This window comes from Tursiops truncatus, chromosome 6, assembly GCF_011762595.2.
Source record: "Tursiops truncatus isolate mTurTru1 chromosome 6, mTurTru1.mat.Y, whole genome shotgun sequence".
In the NCBI taxonomy this organism is placed as follows: Eukaryota; Metazoa; Chordata; class Mammalia; order Artiodactyla; family Delphinidae; genus Tursiops; species Tursiops truncatus.
In genome coordinates, this window is record NC_047039.1 from 40,879,726 (window position 1) to 40,898,350 (window position 18,625).

The following is an 18,625-nucleotide window of genomic DNA, read 5'->3' on the forward strand; positions in this document are numbered from 1 at the left end:
TCTCTGGAGAAGACTAGGTTTTTAAAAGAAATGTAAACACAAAGTATAAAAGTATGAAAGGAATACAAAGTCCTGATTATTGAATTCATTTCCCGGTATTGATATTTACCCTTTTAAAAAATGTATGTTTCTCGACAGCCATTATACAAAGGTAGCTTAAAGGAGGCAAAAACTTGTTGAATTAGTATTGACTTTAGAAAATGAAAAATTTAAAACTATGGTCTAAAACACAAAACAGAAGTTTCTTAGATGAAATAATTAAACATAAAATTCTTCAGCTTATAGAAAAAAGAAAATAAAGATGTAAAAACACTCATAGTTGTATACATCCAAAATAATTGAAAATGGGATCTTGAAGAGATATTTGCACACTTATGTTCACTGCAGCAGGATTTCACAATAGCCTAGAGGTGGAAATAACCTAAATGTCCACCAACGAATGAATGAATAATGAAAATGTGGTATGTACATACTACAGAATATTATTCAGCCTTAAAAATAAATCCTGTCACGTGTCACAACACAGATGAACCTTGAGGACATTACGATGTGAACTAAACTGGTCACAAAAAGGCAAATATTGCCTGATCCCACTTATATGAGGTATCTAAAATAGTCAAACTTTTAGAAATATAAAGTAGAGTGTGGTTAGCAGGAGCTCAAGAGGAGGAAATGGGGAGCTGCTGTTCAATGGTATAAGTTTCAGTTCTGCAAGATGAATATGTTCTAGAGATCTGTTGCATTAACAATGTGTAGATAGTTAACACTACTATACTGTACACTTACAGATAGTTAGGATGGTAAATTTCGTGTGTTTTTTATCACAATTAAAAAAATACTCATAATTAAACCAACAGTAGGTATAAATCAAATTTAGAATGCACCTACTCCACTTACGTGGAATATAGTTCAGATATACAAATAAAACTACGGCAAACAAACTTTAAGCAAATCTGGGCAGATAAAATAAATGTACAGAATGACAATTTTCCACCTATATCATCAATTTAAATTCAACTGCATGTTAACAGCGTTCAATATGCATTTGTGGATTCACAATCCTTTATATAAAACTCCTAGGCAGTTGTGTTTTAGAATGCAGAATTCTTTGAATTTTAGAAAAGTAATATAGTGTATATACTGATTATTATATAACTCCCATGACAGGGTCTGAGGCAGCATCCGACATCAAGTAGATAAATATACTTCTGCAGCAAAAAGTATGAACAGTCACACTAGGTAGGATAATTAAAAAGCCTCATGTCAGTTCAGGTCAGGTTAGGTTTTGCTGTAAAGAGCTTTTTTAGATTTGGGGATTCCAGATAAAGGGATATTATGGAAACTATTCCATTTTGGGAATCTTTAAACATTTTTAAGTTAGCAAATAGCGTCTTCCTTCTCCATGATCTCACAACTGCCAGAGTAATTTCCAGTAGATAAATAAAACATAGCTAATTCAAAGTCACCATACACCATCATAGTTAGAATCCACCACTTCAGAAAACCAAAGATACTATACAAATTTTGACTTGACTTTATCCTAGGCTCTTTAAGCTCAATTATATTTGTTTCTAATCTCTACCTGGACTATCCAAATGGCAGCCACTAGCCACATATGACTTTTGAGCACTGGAATGTGTCCAGTCCAAATTGAGATGGGCTGTAACTGTAAAATCTCATTGATCATTTTATATTGACTACATGTTGAAATGATAATATTTTGAATACACTGGGTTAAATATAATATATTATTAAAATTCACCTGTCTCTTTTTACTTTTTTAATGTGGCTACTAGGCAATTCAAAATATATATGTGGCTGGCATTACATTTCTTTTGGAAAACGCTACTCTAGTCTCATGTTAGTCATAATGGCTGAAACTATAATTAAAACATTACCACCTCTAGGATACCTCTCTCCTAACTACCCAAGACCACAGTGGATATGAGCCCTGTGCACGTCCATTGCTCCTTATCCTTCTGTCTTAACACTGTTTCATTACACTTCAATTGTTTGTTTGGCATTCCACCAGATTGCAAGTTTCTTGAGGAAACAGACTGGATTTTTTTTTTTTAATCCCTGTATACTCAAGTTACAGCAAAGGCATAAAGCAAATACTCAATAAATGTTAAATGAGTGAGAATATTCCAATGAATTACTATTAAGTTGATATGAAAAGTCACAAAAAATTCTGAGCCTATGAATGACTGCAGCAATAGGCAGTCATAAATTATATCCTCAGTCTTTCAAAAAAAATCAAAGAGAATAACATTAGATTTTAAAAGTTCCAGTTTGTTACAGAAAGAAAGGATATTAAAATCTAGGTTGTTTCCTCACCTGAAGTCAGATTCCTAGCCGTACTTTGTGATTTCTGCATTTCAGTAGATTTAAAATTGAGATCATCCTGCATCATCTTCAGCTCTTGATTGGTGATAGAGGATATCTGTTTCATACGATTTATATTCTGTATTTGCAGAGACATAGAAGTGGAAAAAATTCCACTGATTTAACTTTCCAATAAAACTCTTGAAAATGCTGCTAAAGGACTGGATGTTTTGAAAGGGTATTCTTTTTTGAAATACATCATTCATTATATATATATTTTATAAAAGAATACAGTGAGATTCAAAGTGGTTTTCTCAATAAGGAGAGGTTAAATTAAAATTCAGAATCGTTTCTTTTACATTTGCTTTATTTTACTGTAGAAAAAATTCAACTATTCTATTTTAGGAACTGACTGGATTTTTAAAACACTTAGAATATTGAAAAGAGACCACGCATTTTTCCTCCTATGGTACCACACAATAGTAGCTGCTCAATAAATGTTTTTTGAGGAATCAAGATACTCATTAGGTATCCTGTACTCTTACATAATAGTGAACCACTGCAGTTTTTGAGTTGTATTTAGAAAGGTAATCACAGAAAAAATAATGAAGACACTAAGACAGGTACATGGTACTTACTCGACTACAGTGCTCCAAGAGTGCAACAATGTTGGCTTCTATCTGTGCCTTCCTTTCCAGTTCCTGGTTCTTAGTTTCCTCAAAAGTCTCAATAAAGGCTGCCAATTGAAAAATATGATGAGATGCTACTGCTGATATAGCTAAACACTACATAAGCTCTGATTTGTAGGTGTGAAAAGTACTTTTTAGAAATTCAAGGCAAATTTTAAACTATCACTGTTTAATTTTTTATTAACCCAAGGGTAATTAAACTACTCAATAAGAACATTTCTACATACTTTCAGGCTTTTAAAGTTTGTTATGACCTTAATATAAATAAACTAAAAATTTATAAATTCAGGCTCAGAAGTAACAGTTGATAAAATGGAGATGAGAATAAATCCTATGTTTTTACACTAGGATCTCACTGATACACCTACAATTAACATCTATAATTAGCCACTAACTTTACTTTGGAAAATATTACTAACTACCTGCAAATTGAGTATTTTATAATGCCAAATTAGTCTCAACTAAGTAAGTTTAGTAATTTATTGTTACAAATAAATATTCTAAGAAATCCTCCCTTTTCTTCTCTAACATAGAATTAGTACATAATTTGCTATTACTTACATTCTTAAAATATTTCTATGGATCTTCCAAAAATTAACTTAAAATAATTTTACTATTAGCATGAAACAACAAATTAATTCTGAGATAATTTTTGGTACTTGCTGAGATTTTAAAGAAATCTTGGGATATCGTTAAGCCAGAGTTGGTAATTACTGCTTTATGACATGTTTCTATGAAGGTAACAATCGGCCTCAGACCTATAAAAATGTCAGATTTTTAAAAAATAATAATTTAAAAAGGAAACCAGTAATTGTTAATATAGTCAATTTTGATAAACTTATGAATGTACAACATAAGTTTAAGTGAAGATCTATTTACAAAGTCAAATTCAGATTTTTTTTTCAGATTTTTTAAAAAAGTGAATAAGAAGTTACAATAGAAGGCTACTAAAGCTTCAGTCAGTAATAGAACCAAGAAACAAAATCAGAGGTGAGGGCTAATAAATAATGAGATAAGTACTATGAAAAGCTTAAAAAAAAGGTGAAAGATATTAAAGGTGAAGCATGTGAAAGAGAACATTCAACAATCAATGAGTGGTCTATAGATTATACAGACTATAAATGTACGTATTAGCTTTAGAATCTATCCCTAACATACAGTCATACACATACATACACATGTACAAAATCTTTCTAGAATTCTCTACCCATCTAAACTATGCTAGATATTTAGTAATACTTCAAGGCAAATGCTTTGAATGTCCACACTTCTGCACTTCTATTATTAGTCATTAAATCTTCTCAAAATGAGATCTCTGATTCAGTATAAATGAACAACTGAGAATATATTTTCACATCTATAAGATTATCACTTACTGTCCATATTTTCCTCCCTTTTTTTTAGCTCCTTGTACTTCTGATTCATTTCACCTATAAGAGATAAAAAATTTAACATTAGTTTCAAGAACTTAAGATATAGTACTCTAAATTAGAAATATCTCTTAGGTTCTCGATATGCCATTAGTCATTAAATATTCAGTATTTTCAATTAGGTGAAATTCATTTACATTGACTTACAGGGTCTTTCAAAACAGCTATATATATGTGTATGTTTGACTATTTGGAAAGAACAATCCCCTGACTGGAAAGGACTGAAAGACTCTCCAATGGTTCTCTATTTCACTTCCAACTTGGAGCTATTCAACCTACGCATGCACACACTGGTGACGGGAAACATAAGCTCCCATGAAATTTCATTTCATCTCTGAATAGCTCATAACAGCAAACAAGATGGCAGGGTTACTTCCCTCACAGAGCTTAAAGTCTAGAGATTTAACAATTAAAATGTACTAAGTGCTATCATATGAAAGTAAAGGGTGCTATAGCAGCACACAGCAAGGACAATTAATCTAGTTCAGGGATTCAGGAAATTTTCCTCTAAAGAAGTAATATTTAAGCTGCATTATAAAGAATGGATGAATAGGAGTTACTTGGTCAAAATATAGAAGGAGTTGAAAGTCAAAGCATTATAAGTACAGAAATATGAAAGTGAGGATGAATATGGTAGCACAGAAAACCGAAAGAGTTCTGAGGCAGAGAATGTGAAGTGAAAAAGTGGCACAAAGATGAGGCAGGTTATGAGAGACCTTATAAGACACATGTTATAAAAGTCTGGATTCTCTCCTAAGGGCAAAGATTACTGAAGAATTTTAAGCAGAGGAATAAAATTATCAACTTGCATTTCTGATCTGGAGAATAAAAGAGAAGTAAGAGTGGAAGCAATAAGACCAGTTAGGAGGTTGTCAAAGTAATCCAAATGAAAGAGGAAGACTGCCTGGGCAATTAGGATGTAAGGTAGAGGATTTTCATTTGAGACATTTAAGAGCCAGAGTGAGGTGAGGATTTTGGTGAGGGTCAGAGAGGGAGAAGTCAAGTGTGACTCCCAGGTTTCTGGCTTGGGTAATCGAGGACATTGTGGTACTGAAAAATAAATAAATAAAAAGAAAATTGAGGAAGAAACTGCCATGTTGCATTTAATATATGTAAAAGACATGATTAAAAGGGCAAAAATCCATGGCCCGTACAGATGGATGAAATCGGACACTTTAGCTGCATAAAGGGACCATTAGTAGAGGTGGATCATGATTATTTTAGATAAACAGGATTTTCAGTGTAACAGAAATTGAGATTTGGAGGCCCAGGGCTATTTTCCTGAACTAGTGAGATGGCTGCAGTCCTGTGCTCCCAGAGCCCCAGGTAAAGAAAGCAGAATAAATTTGTGCTTGATCCAATCTGTACAGTTTCTTCATTAAAGTCAGTTAGATCTTAGCATTCTAGAGAAACAAAGGAAGCTTACTAAGACAATGCCCAGCAAAGATGGAGAGAATAAGAGATTCCTAAGGGTGTTCCTGGTAAGAAGCTGGCATTTAGAAGGACTTTAGGAAGAAGAGTTCTAAGAAAATGGGGGAGCCAATAGTTAGAGTCCAGAGGCTAAAACCCATTGGTCAGTCTGTGTTCTATCTATCCTCCTATAAGCTCTACAGTTTTGCCAAGTACCGGCTAGAGCAGCAATAACATTAGGGAGTGGAGGTAGACAGTCAGAATAGAGCCCCTAATTACGTGGAGGCTACGGACTTCCACTTGTATACTTGCTTGGGTGGGAAGTGAGTTACAATTACACAAAGGTGATGGCAAAGTCAGAGACCCAGGTCAGCAGACAGCTTTTCTGCTTTCTGGTCTGAAAACATTTTTCCCAAATTCACCGAGGACAATCCTTATACAGAGAAAACCTTGTCAAGGCCCCCACCACCAGTACTCATAGTAAAAAGGCTGAAAGCTACTGTATAAGGATAGTAAATACCCAGAGGTCATGAATTCCCAGCCAGTGAACACTCAGAACGAATGGGAAACATTTGGTTCACTCTAAGACTTTGGATGCATTAACAACTTTACTGATCAGTTCAGATGATTAACAATGGTCTCAGGGCATAATGATGCAGCACGATTAGTTGTAAGGGGAAGGGGAGAGATCTTTTTGTTTCACTAATAACAAAGTTTGTATATGATTAAGTTTTTTTTGAAAAATACATTATAGACAGATTAAGATTAGCCCTATAATGATGTTACCATTCAGTAATTTATGGCAATAGTTTTTCGGATGGGAAACAAAGAAAGAATATGAGCTTGCAGCATACATGATCTGGAATATCCTCACAGGAGGCTTATATGCTCGTAAATATTATATAACATATGTGAAGTAGCAGAAAAGCTAGTATCTGCTGAATCTGCCATGGCCTAGGTTTCTAAAAAAGTCCTAGTTCCTTGTGTGGCTGTCTGAGAAGTTGTCCTCTTGGGAGATTGGTCAGGCATTAAGGGATTAAGAAGAAGGCCTGCATCCTAGGCTTTATAGGCATTTAACTACCATCTTATCTTTCCTCTTCTAAACTTAAGAGAATTTCCTACACATGCTGTTTCCAGCTCCTCATCTTGCTATTCGACCTTACGACACTGCAATGAGGCTTCTCCTCCTGACATTCCAATGAAATTGTTCACAGTAAGATTATATGACTCCTTAATTATCAAATCCAAGGGGCAGTTTCAAGTTATCTTACTCTGTAATATTTGACACTATTGATACATCCTTTCTTCTTCCAATTATTTTTCCGCTTATGTTTTTTGTTGCTTGGGGGTTGGGCTTTTCTGGTTTTTCTTACTCTCATTCCTTCTTTGTCTTCCCTTCATAACTTTCCCTTTCTTCATTTAAATTCTGGATTCTGCTCTTCATTGACTTCTAATGCTACATTATATCCAAGGAAATCCCACTCATTCTTGTGGTTTAAAAACTCTTAAATTTGACCTTTTTCCTAATTTTCAGATTGTTTTATCCAATTGTTTACTACATATATTCATGTGGGCACATTTCATGACATCCTAATACACAGCCTATCCATAATTAAATGCATCAGTCTTCCCCCTCAAAGTCTGTACCCCTCTGTATTGCCTATTATGTTTGAAAGCCCTTCACCATACACTTATCAACCAAGTCAGAAACCTGGGAGATTCCTCCCTCCTTCTCCCCTCAAATCCATGCTCCAAGTTGCCATCAGATTGAGCTGGAAGACATATCTGGTCAATGTCTCCCAGCTATACAGCTGGCCAGCTGGATTAGCTAGGACAGAGCTCCCATATATCTTAGCAAATTCCCAAGCTTCATAAAACCTCCTCCCATATCACTGTTGCTAAAAAGAGAAGAGATCAGGGCCCTAGTGAACTCCTCTATTTTGTGATTTCTCAGTTGGTGGATTAATATCTGAGCTTCTCATAAGAGGCAATGTACAGATGTGGGCAGTCCTAAAGTAGGGTAAAATATAGGGCTTGTTACAAAATCTATCCTTAGATTTAATATTATAGGAGAGGACAAGATCATAGACAGGGGAAGCTTATCAGTTATCACACTGGAGGTGCAAAGCAGGCCATAAAAAGGGTCTAATCATTTTAGAAAGATCAACAATGAAGAGACCAAAGGAGAGGGAAAAGGACACGTTCATAAAATGAGGGTTATTTTAGAGCTATCCTCAAACTCTGAGTATTTGATGTGATCATAGTTCTACATAATTTATTTCTTCCAAGTTTAGTGAGTACCTATTATGTGCCAGATACTATAATAGGTGCTGGGGATATCAAAATGAACAAGACAGTTGCCACTCTATCCTAGAAGGGTGTACAATCTGTTAGGTGAACAAAAGCAAAAAGTTACAATGCAACATAAGTACTGTAACTAAGCTATATATGAAGTACTATGATAACTAGATGGGTGAAAAGAGTTCAGAAGGCTTTTATATAGAAAGTATCATATCAGCAAGGCATTTTAACAGGTAACGGAGGAATTATAGAGATGAATAAGATATTTTCCTTCAAGAAATTTATGCTGTAGTAAGACAAGTACCCAAAAATTTCCACTATAAATTCAGGCCTCTTTCCCCTTACAAGGGGGGAAGAAGAAATGAGTACGGACTGTTACAAAAGACTTGGGATATTGTAGAAAGGACACTATTGCTTTTTGATACTCTCAGCTATAGCCAGCCAGTGGAGTAAGGGAACTAGGCTCTTCTTCCAGCACTAAAGGGCTGAGTACCACCATAACCACCTTTCTCCTCACTTGTCAGTAAGGTCATCTGACTCTTTTACCTCTCTATCATAAAATGTTCTCTTGAATCAAGGCTTAACAGAGCAATCTTGGCTTTTATACTCTGAGAAGCAGTTCTGACCCTGGAGAAGGGTCTGATCACCATTTTCCAGAACAGGTAGCCACCCCAATCTTCTCTCATGATCAGTGTACAACAAGGCACAAGCTAGTGACTCCTCTGGCTGCAAGGCTCCCAAGTCAGCAGACCTACTGATTTTAGAGGTGAAAAAGTAGCAGATAGTAAATAAAATTAGAGAGGAGGGGCAAAAATAAACACCAAGGTACTTTTGCTGGAAGGTAGGATTCTTTCCTTTCTAGCACTTGGGGTCCTTCTGAGGCAAGCTAAATATCCCAGTACCTTCGAGCATTCAGTACCTTCAAGTGTTCCTTATGTGTCATAGTTTCAGTCTTGTTATCATTCTGTTCATTCTACTCTTAGCCCAGTTCTTCTGGACTAAGAGTTCATTCTACTCTTACTCCAGTTCTTCTTCATTCCTTTTAAAGTATGATGCCAAGAAACAGGATTCCAAGCAGACTATCACTTCTCATCTCATAGTCCATATATTCATCTTTTGTTAATGTAATCTACGATTCCAGCTGTTCTGGAGGCTGTATCACATGAATTCACATTGAGCAGTTATCTAAACCCCCTCTAACATTTTCACATATTTTAGTAAGATACAGCACTTTCTCCTCCCCCATTTCTGCTTCAATTTTAATTAGTTTTGGAGTCCTATTAAACTTCATCTTTTTACATTCAGGCTCTCTCTCACCTACTTTTCACACATCACTATAGCAGTAAGTGATAAACTAATATATCAAATATTGCTAAACTGGTATGCTAAAATGAGTACATATAAGTTTAATGTTTTAAACTAACTTTTAGCTTCAAGCTTCACCCAATTTATCAATTATACATTCAACAAAATGTTTTATATTTTGGCAGGAAAGTTTCTTTACAGCTATGCAGACAAGGTCTGATTATTCTATCTACTAGAGGCATTTAAAATATATACAATAAAAATTCTCTAAATATGTAAAAGTTAAATTATTGCCTAAAGCCTCACCATTTCTAAAGAAAATAAAAAGGACTATGAAGAAGTTTGTTTCAACAGAGTAATGTCCATAAAATCAGATGGTATAATGAGTAATCCTTGGCATGTATACTAAACACAATGTAAGTTCTTAATTATTTCCTAAAGCAGTGGTTATCAAACTTTAGCATGCATCGGAATCATCAGGAGGGTTTGTTGAAACACAATTTGCTAAGCCCTATTCCCAAGGTTTCATGTTTAGTAGGTCTGGGGTAGAGTCCAAGAAGTTTTATTTCTAACAAGTTTCAGATGGTGCTGAAGTGCCTGGTCTGAAGATAATACCACCATACTAATAAATAGTTTAACCAATCCCCAAATTGAACAATAAGCAATGATTCATTCTTCTTCATTGTATGTATATTGAGAAGCTACAAAACAGCAATGTAAAGATGCCATTTGAAACTCAGATACCAGCTGATAAACTGAATATATTATCTTGTACATCCTGGGGAAAATACTTTCCAAATATGTTTTGGGAAAATCTCCAGGAAAGTTATTAAAGTTTCAGTTTATCAATTAATAGCATTACATATGGTCACCTTATCTTTGATAAAGGAGGCAAGAATATACAATGGAGAAAAGAAAGCCTCTTCAATAAGCGGTGCTGGGAAAACTGGACAGCTACATGTAAAAGAATGAAATTAGAACACTCCTTAACACCACACACAAAAATAAACTCAAAATGGATTAAAGACCTAAATATAAGGCCAGACACTATAAAACTCTTAGAGGAAAACATAGGCAGAACACTCTATGATATAGATCACAGCAAGATCCTTTTTGACCCACCTCCTAGAGAAATGGAAATAAAAACAAAAATAAACAAATGGGACCTAATGAAACTTAAAAGCTTTTGCACAGCAAAGGAAACCATAAACAAGACGAAAAGACAACCCTCAGAACGGGAGAAAATATTTGCAAATGAAGCAACTGACAAAGGATTAATCTCTAAAATTTAAGCAGCTTATGCAGCTCAATATCAAAAAAACAAACAACCCAATACAAAAATGGGCAGAAGACCTAAATAGACATTTCTCCAAAGAAGATATACAGATTGCCAACAAACACATGAAAGGATGCTCAATATCATTAATCATTAGAGAAAGGCAAATCAAAACTACAATGCGATATCATCTCACACCGGTCAGAATGGCCATCATCAAAAAATCTACAAACAATAAATGCTGGAGAGGGTGTGGAGAAAAGGGAACCCTCATACACTGTTGGTGGGAATGTAAATTGATACAGCCACTATGGAGAACAGTATGGAGGTTCCTTAAAAAAATAAAAATAGAACTACCATATGACCCAGCAATCCCACTACTGGGCATATACCCTGAGAAAACCATAATTCAAAAAGAGTCATGTACCAAAATGTTCATTGCAGCTCTATTTACAATAGCCAGGACATGGAAGCAACTTAAGTGTCCATCGACAGATGAATGGATAAAGAAGATGTGGCACATATATACAATGGAATATTACTCAGCCATAAAAAGAAACAAAATTGAGTTATTTGTAGTGAGGTGGATGGACCTAGAGTCTGTCATACAGAGTGAAGTAAGTCAGAAAGAGAAAAACAAATACCGTATGCTAATACATATATGGAATCTAAAAAAAAACGGTCACGAAGAACCTAGGGGCAAGATGGGAATAAAGATGCAGACCTACTAGAGAATGGACTTGAGGACATGGGGAGGGGGAAGGGTAAGCTGGGACAAAGTGAGAGAGTGGTAGTGTATATATGGACATATATACACTACCAAATGTAAAATAGACAGCTAGTGGGAAGCAGCCGCATAGCACAGGGAGATCAGCTCAGTGCTTTGTGACCACCTAGAGGGGTGGGATAGGGAGGATGGGAGGGAGGGAGACGCAAGAGGGAAGAGATATGGGGATAAATGTATATGTATAAGTGATTCACTTTGTTATAAAGCAGAAACTAACACACCATTGTAAAGCAATTATACTCCAATAAAAATGTTTTTAAAAAAAGCAGATTTCTAATCAGAAACAATGTAAGTGAGAAGACAGTGGATCAACATCTCTGAAGTATTAAAAGATAACATCTGTCAACCTTGACTATACCCAGCAAAAATATCCTTTGAAAATGAAGGCAAATAGGCATTCTCAGACATACAAAAGCTGAAAGCATTCATCACCAGCAGACCATAACTACAAGAAATGTTCAAAGTCCTTCAAGCAGAAAGAGAAAGATCTCAGATGGAAATCTGGAATCTACATTAAGGACTGAAGAACAGCAGAAATGGGTAAATAGTAAGATTTTGCTCCTTATTAGTAATCGTTTAAAAATATAATTGACTGTCAAAAATAATAGCTATGCAAAATGGATATCTCAGAAATAACTAAATTTCCTTGTCAATTGCATTATTATGAACTTTCATCAAATCTTTAACCGTGGTCATTTTAAAGTCTTTTGTCATTTACAAACAGTTCTGGGTGTACTCGGATGCTTTTGCAAAAATGTTCCTATAAAAGGGTTTCATCTTCAAGGAATTCATGGAAAAGACTCTGAGACATGCAGGTTTCTGGTAACTGACTGTACTGCTGAACTGAATGAATAAGCATTTTCAGAAAGATCAAGATGAAAAAAAAACTAATGACATGGGACTGAGTGAACTGATGAGGATGATTATAATTTTTTGACTTTCTGTTTGAATTAAAAAAAAAATCCCACAAGGACTCAAGAGGCAAAAAATATACAAACCAATTTTCACTGCAAAGTAAAGGAGCTGTTGTTACAATGGAGGATTACTGGACTGAATGTCAATATTATGACATAGTATGAGTGTGTTTTGTGTTCAGTAATTGCAATCATTGTTGCTTTTGTTGTGGTCAACCATTTACAATGCTTGGTGTCAGTTTATCTCTTGTAAAAATAAAATACAGTGTATGTGTGTGAAAAAAAATAGCTATGTAGTTATTACCTTATAAAATACGTAAAAGGAAAATGTGTGATGACAATACCACAAAGACCAGGAAGGGAGAAGTAGAAGCATGCCATTGTCAAGGTTCTTATACTATACATAATGAGGTATAACATGAAGGTAGACTGTGATAAGTTAAAGATATACACAATATCCTAAAGCAACCACTAAAATAACAAAACAAAGAATTATAACTGAAAGACCAATAAAGAAGATAAAATGGAATCATTAAAAATAATTAATCCAAGTCAGACAAAGAAGAATGAATAAATAAACTGTGGTTTATCTTCACAGTGGAATACTACTCAGCAATGAACAGGAGCAAACTGGTGACATGTGCAAATATATGGATAAATCTTAAAATAATTATGCTGAGTGAAGGACCAGAGAAAAATGTGTACATAGTTATGATTCTGTTTATATAAAATTCTAGAAAATGTAAATTAATCAACAGTGACAGAAACAAGATCATCGGTTACTTGAGGATGGGAGAGTGAAGCAGGTAGGAGTGGGAGGGAGAGGCTGCAAAAGGGTATTAGGAGATTTTGGGGATCGTTGAGTATGTTTACTCTCTTGATTGTGGTGATGGTTTCACAGGTGGATGCATATGTCAAAACTTATCAAATTATGTACTTTAAATATGTTTACTGTATTGTATGTCAATTAAACCTTTGTAAAGCTGTTTTAAAAAAATTAATTAATAGCATTAATAATAACAGCCAATAACTAACATTTATGTGCAATTTTTAAATTGCATGCTATTCTGAGTCATACACACACACACACACACACACACACACACACACACACGTTCCATTCATCTAATCTTCACAGTAACCCTAAAAGGAAGGTAGGTACTGTTATTATTGCCACTTTAAAGATGAGGAAACTAAGGTACAGCAAGGTCAAGTAGCACGTCTGAGATCAGCCAGTAAAACAGCACAGCTCAGATTTGAATCCTAGCATGCGGGTTGCAGAACCCGTGCCCTAAAACAAAACTATTCTGTCTTTATAAATTCTATTTTACCTGACATAACCAGAGAATAAAAGCTTCTAACCTGGGCCTTGGAACTATGAGTAGGAAGAAGTATCCTACAGACAAACCAAAGAAAAGGGTTGTATTTTATGTTTTTACTACCCTTGAAAGCAGCATTTAAATTATAGAGTAAATTGCAATGAATTCATTTGAAGTTTAGGGCAGTAATCCAATGATCCTGTAGCATTTTATGCATACTTCTATTATGATACATATTTATCACATTGTAGCTGTTAGATATTTAGATGTCTGTGATATGCTGTATTGATAACCACATGATATTCCGTTTTATCAATCTTTGGGAAGATACTGTACTCTAAAATTGAAGGAATAATTTGTAGTGAGCAATAATGCCCAAAAATCCTTCTTGGGGAGAAATGTGACTGTACTTTGTAAACTGTGTTCCTTAAGCCTTGTCTGAGCACGCAGATGTCCAGAAAATTAGCTCCACCTCGTGGATCATGGTAGTACTACAAATTCAGGCCTTTGAGAACAGTGAACTGTCAGAGAAGTAATTAGCACTGGTGAGGATGCACTTTCACATACTGCTGCTGGATGTATAAACTGGTACAACCATTTCTGGAAAGAAATTTTCAAAAATAATCAAAATTGTATACATAAGTAACTTTCTATTCAAAATTTCACTTCTAGAAATTTAGCCTATAGAAATATACAAATTAACAAACATATATGTATCAAGGTTATTTAGTGCAGCATTGTTCTTGGTAGTGAAAAATTAGAAACAACCTAATGTCAATGTGGATACAGCTAATACTATTTAACAAGAATATCAACATGACTACAGCTAATAGTTTTTGTAAGTACTTAAATATGTGCCAGGGACCATTCTTAGTCTGGCTTTAAAGCCCTGACATTGGCTACTATGCAATACTTCTTAGAATGAAGTATATACATCCTCATATGGAAGAGTGTTCATTATATACAGTTAAATGAAAAGACTCAAGCTCAGAAGAACTGTATCACTCAATTAAATATATATACATTAAATATATATATATATATGCTGTGTATAGAAAAAAGTCTAAAAGGCTATACATATCAAACTGTAAACAATGATTACCTCTGTAGAATGGGATGCGTATGAGGAGAAAGGAGATGATTTTTACTTTATACACTTTTGTATTGCTTGAATTTTCCACATTAAGTACACACCAGGTTTGTACATAAAAAGTACACAATTAAAAAAAATAAGTTAATTGGAGTCTTTAAAATAACTTTAACTACTTTAAGGAAAATTTTTTAAAACTAGTAAGGGGTAACCTCCTCGATGCTGACTGATAATTTGCACAGTTAATGACAATACATGAGAATGGTCATTTGAGGCAACACACACACACACACACACACACACACACACACACCCCCATAAAATGAAGTACATTCAAGGTGATTAAAACGCTTCAGAAATTCTGGGTAAGTTTATAACTGGTAATTTTTTGACAAAGATGGTAGGTTGAACATGCACATCTAACCCTAACCTGCCCCACCCCCCAAACTCCACTAAAATTATAGTAAAAAGAATTTTTAAAGGTCAAACTCCCAGCAATGAGAAAAATAGGAGAGGAGACAATAGTAATAAAATTTTGGAAGCTGGAAGCAGATGGACAAATGGTAACTAATTTAGCAGACCTGAGAAAGTCTAAACCTAAGCTGCACTGGGTAAAGATGAGAATTAACCAGATTTCAAAAGGCTCAGGAGTTCTGCATAGACAATCACTTATTTTGTGTTCCTACACCATGGAAGGTTTTGTCGTGTCTTAAAATAGTAACACTGCTCTTTTTAGAATTTAACGGAATATAGTGAAGAGTACAGTAGAGGCCTGAGTTAAGTGGACCAATAAACACCATTTACTTTGAGGGACCTTCAATATGAAATATACAAAAATTAATTTGTGGTGAGAATAAATTTTCTTAGTCAACAATTACCTTATCAAAAACTAACTACTCAACCATATGTTAGAAGTAAATCTTTAGGTAAAAGAATAATAAAAATAATATCCTATGTTGAATGAGAATATAGGCTACTATTAGCTTGTTGCCTTCACCTAGATCTACAACGCCTTTTCCATTACTTTCCCTTTCTCATACAGAAGCAGCATTTTAAAAAGCAACAATTAAGTAAATATTTAATGGTTGGCACTTCAGCTTGAGAAAGGAGAAATCAGGATGGATTCCAGGAGAAATCAGGCTTTTCTGAAAAGTAGCATGGCATCTGCCAATAGTACTCTGCTTTAATAATGATGCAGATTGTAGCCGAATTCTGACCATATAACAACTTTCAATAGAGCTATTTCTCACTGCTTCTAGTTAGCAAAAATAGTAACAATTCCTTTCCTGCTAAAATATAGGATAGTACACATATTTAAACCTAAGTATTTTTTAGAACCCATATAACAAAGTTACCTGATCCAGCAATAAAGTAAAACTACTGTAGGGGTGAAGTCTAACAAATACTTAACATAATAGGATTAAATCCCCCAGCAGTTTAAAAAAGTAATGACACCTTATTATAATGAAAATTCTCTGTTATCAGGTTATTTCTCCTTTAAAAATTACTTACAAAGACTAAATAAAGATTTGAGAGCAAAGAAGCCCATCTAGAATTGGTCAAAAGTGTAAGTGTATTATGAGGATTTTTTCTGCATTATCCAGATTGTCACAGAAACTGATAACTCAGCATCTAGGAATAACGAAGATTTTTGTAGAATAGCCAAATAACTGTTAATTGATTTTATTAAGTTAACTTTGAGACAATGTAACTTTTAGCAAATTGTAACTTTAAGGACTTAAAAAGTGCAAAAATATGATGAACTTGAAGAAGCTGTTGGATTACAGGACCACCATTAATATCTAGCAGAGAACATAACTGTACCTAAACCAGTATCAAAGGATGCCTTTAAATTTAGAATGAATTATGCAAACCTTTTAAAAGTTTATTTGAAAACTGAAGGGTTGGAGCAAGTACTAACAAAGTCAGACATGTACAAACACATTTACAGTTTAAGTGTTATGTTAACCAGAACCCCTACAAGGCAAAAGGTGGCCTAGCTGGATTACACACAGGTGCCATAAATGGAAGAAACCAGGTAACATCTAAGAAATTAATAAAATGGCCAGAAGGAATAAAGCTGGGGGCAGAGATAAGTATGGACCAGAAAGTCAAAATAACTTGATAATCCTCCACATCTTAAGGAGCAGATTATCCACAATCTTGAGTCAAGGGACTGCTGAGAATGCAGATGTAGATAAGAATCCACCTCTTTACTGGAAATCATAAATCGAAGGTAGGAATCCTCTAAAAAGTAATAAAACTGTTGCTAACTAATCAAGCTCTCTCTGTAGATAAGAGTGCATTTGTATATCTTAAGAACTAGAGGGCCCAAAGAAGTGACTAGAGCCCAACTCTCACCTTTAATTCATTCTACAAATCCTTCCCTTCTAAAATACAGGACTGGGAATTCCCTGGCTGTCCAGCTGTTAGGACTCCATGCTCTCACTGCTGAGGGCCAGGGTTCAGTCCCTGGATGGGGAACTAAAAATCCCACAAGCTGCACGGTGCAGCCCAAAAAAATAATAATTATTTAAAAATATATAAATAAAATACAGGACTGTTTAATTCATTCCACAAAGACTTATTGAATGTTTATTTTCCCAGGCATTGTGTTGATGAAAGAGGTTACCAAAGTGAACAAGACACAGTCCCTGTCCTGGAGGATGTAGAGCTTAAGGGAAAAGACAAACACCTAAGTAGAAAGTGGTAAAGTAATGTGGTCAATACATTTATGCCGTGTGTTCTGATAACAGAGGGGATCACTCACTTAGCCCAGCCCAGAAATAGGTCAGGGAGAGAAATTAGGGTTACTATGTTGGATATGAAAGGATACCTGAGCTAGATCTTAAAAAATGAGAAGTTAGTAAAGTAAGTAACAGAGAAAAGAACATTCAAGAAAAGGGAACAAATAATAGGAGCAAAGGATTGAGCATGAAACAATCCTTTGATGTATGATAAGAGGGTGAGGTGTGAGGTACCACTGGTAGATTATTATTATTATTCTTAGAATGTAAGGATAGAGATGCTGAGGGGTAGGAGAGGAGGCTGACAATGTACAGGTCAGATTATGGAGGGACTAGAATGCCACACAAAGATTCTTAAACTTTACCTTGTAGGTCACGGGGAACCACTGTTAAGTGGAGAATGATACAGAATCACATTTCACATAAGTCACTCTGGCAACACTGTGGTGGATGAATCTGACAGGGAGCAAGATTGGAGGTCGGGGACCAGTTAGTAGACTACTGAAATAGTTCAGGAAAGAAATAATGAGGTCCTGAACTAACAAGTGACCTTCTAATAAAAACCCCAATAATCCAGGATGATCAAAGTGTAGTAGAACAAAAAACTAATGCATTGATATATATGTGAACATACAATACATAATATTTATATATCACATATATTTTTATATGTACATATATATATGCTTTTTTGCTACTATTACATTACATTATAGATTGTGCCTTTCTACATTAATCAAAAAGGACAGGTAATTCCCTGGTGGTCCAGTGGTTAGGGCTCCTCACTTCCACTGCAGGAGGAACCGATTCGATCCCTGGTCTGGGAACTGAGAGCCCGCAAGCTGTGGTGCGGCCAGAAAAAAAAAAAAAAAAAAGGACAAAGAATTTACGAAAACAAAAAGGAAAAGGGAAGCTACAATTCAAAGCATTCTATTTATCGTAGAACTAGCAATTAATAATAAATTGTTTAAAAACACAGACCTACTAGAGAATGGACTTGAGGATATGGGGAGGGGGAAGGGTAAGCTGTGA

General features: G+C 34.9%; 1 protein-coding gene across 6 annotated transcripts in view; it reads right to left on the bottom strand.

The window, feature by feature from the left end:
• The window catches only part of IFT74 (intraflagellar transport 74), a 78,045-nt gene that overhangs the window by 12,998 nt on the left and 46,422 nt on the right, over positions 1-18,625 (bottom strand). For 4 of the 6 annotated variants that reach the window (XM_073806063.1, XM_019934915.3, XM_019934916.3 and 1 more), the window contains 3 exons: positions 4,391-4,444; positions 2,964-3,061; positions 2,338-2,464 (listed from right to left, as the gene is read on the bottom strand). In XM_073806063.1, the coding sequence (XP_073662164.1) occupies positions 2,338-2,464; positions 2,964-3,061; positions 4,391-4,444 (279 nt within the window). Of the gene's footprint in view, positions 1-2,337; positions 2,465-2,963; positions 3,062-4,390; positions 4,445-17,958; positions 18,050-18,625 lie in introns of those variants that run through there. The other 2 variants (XR_002176345.2, XM_073806064.1) reach the window with 2 other exon arrangements.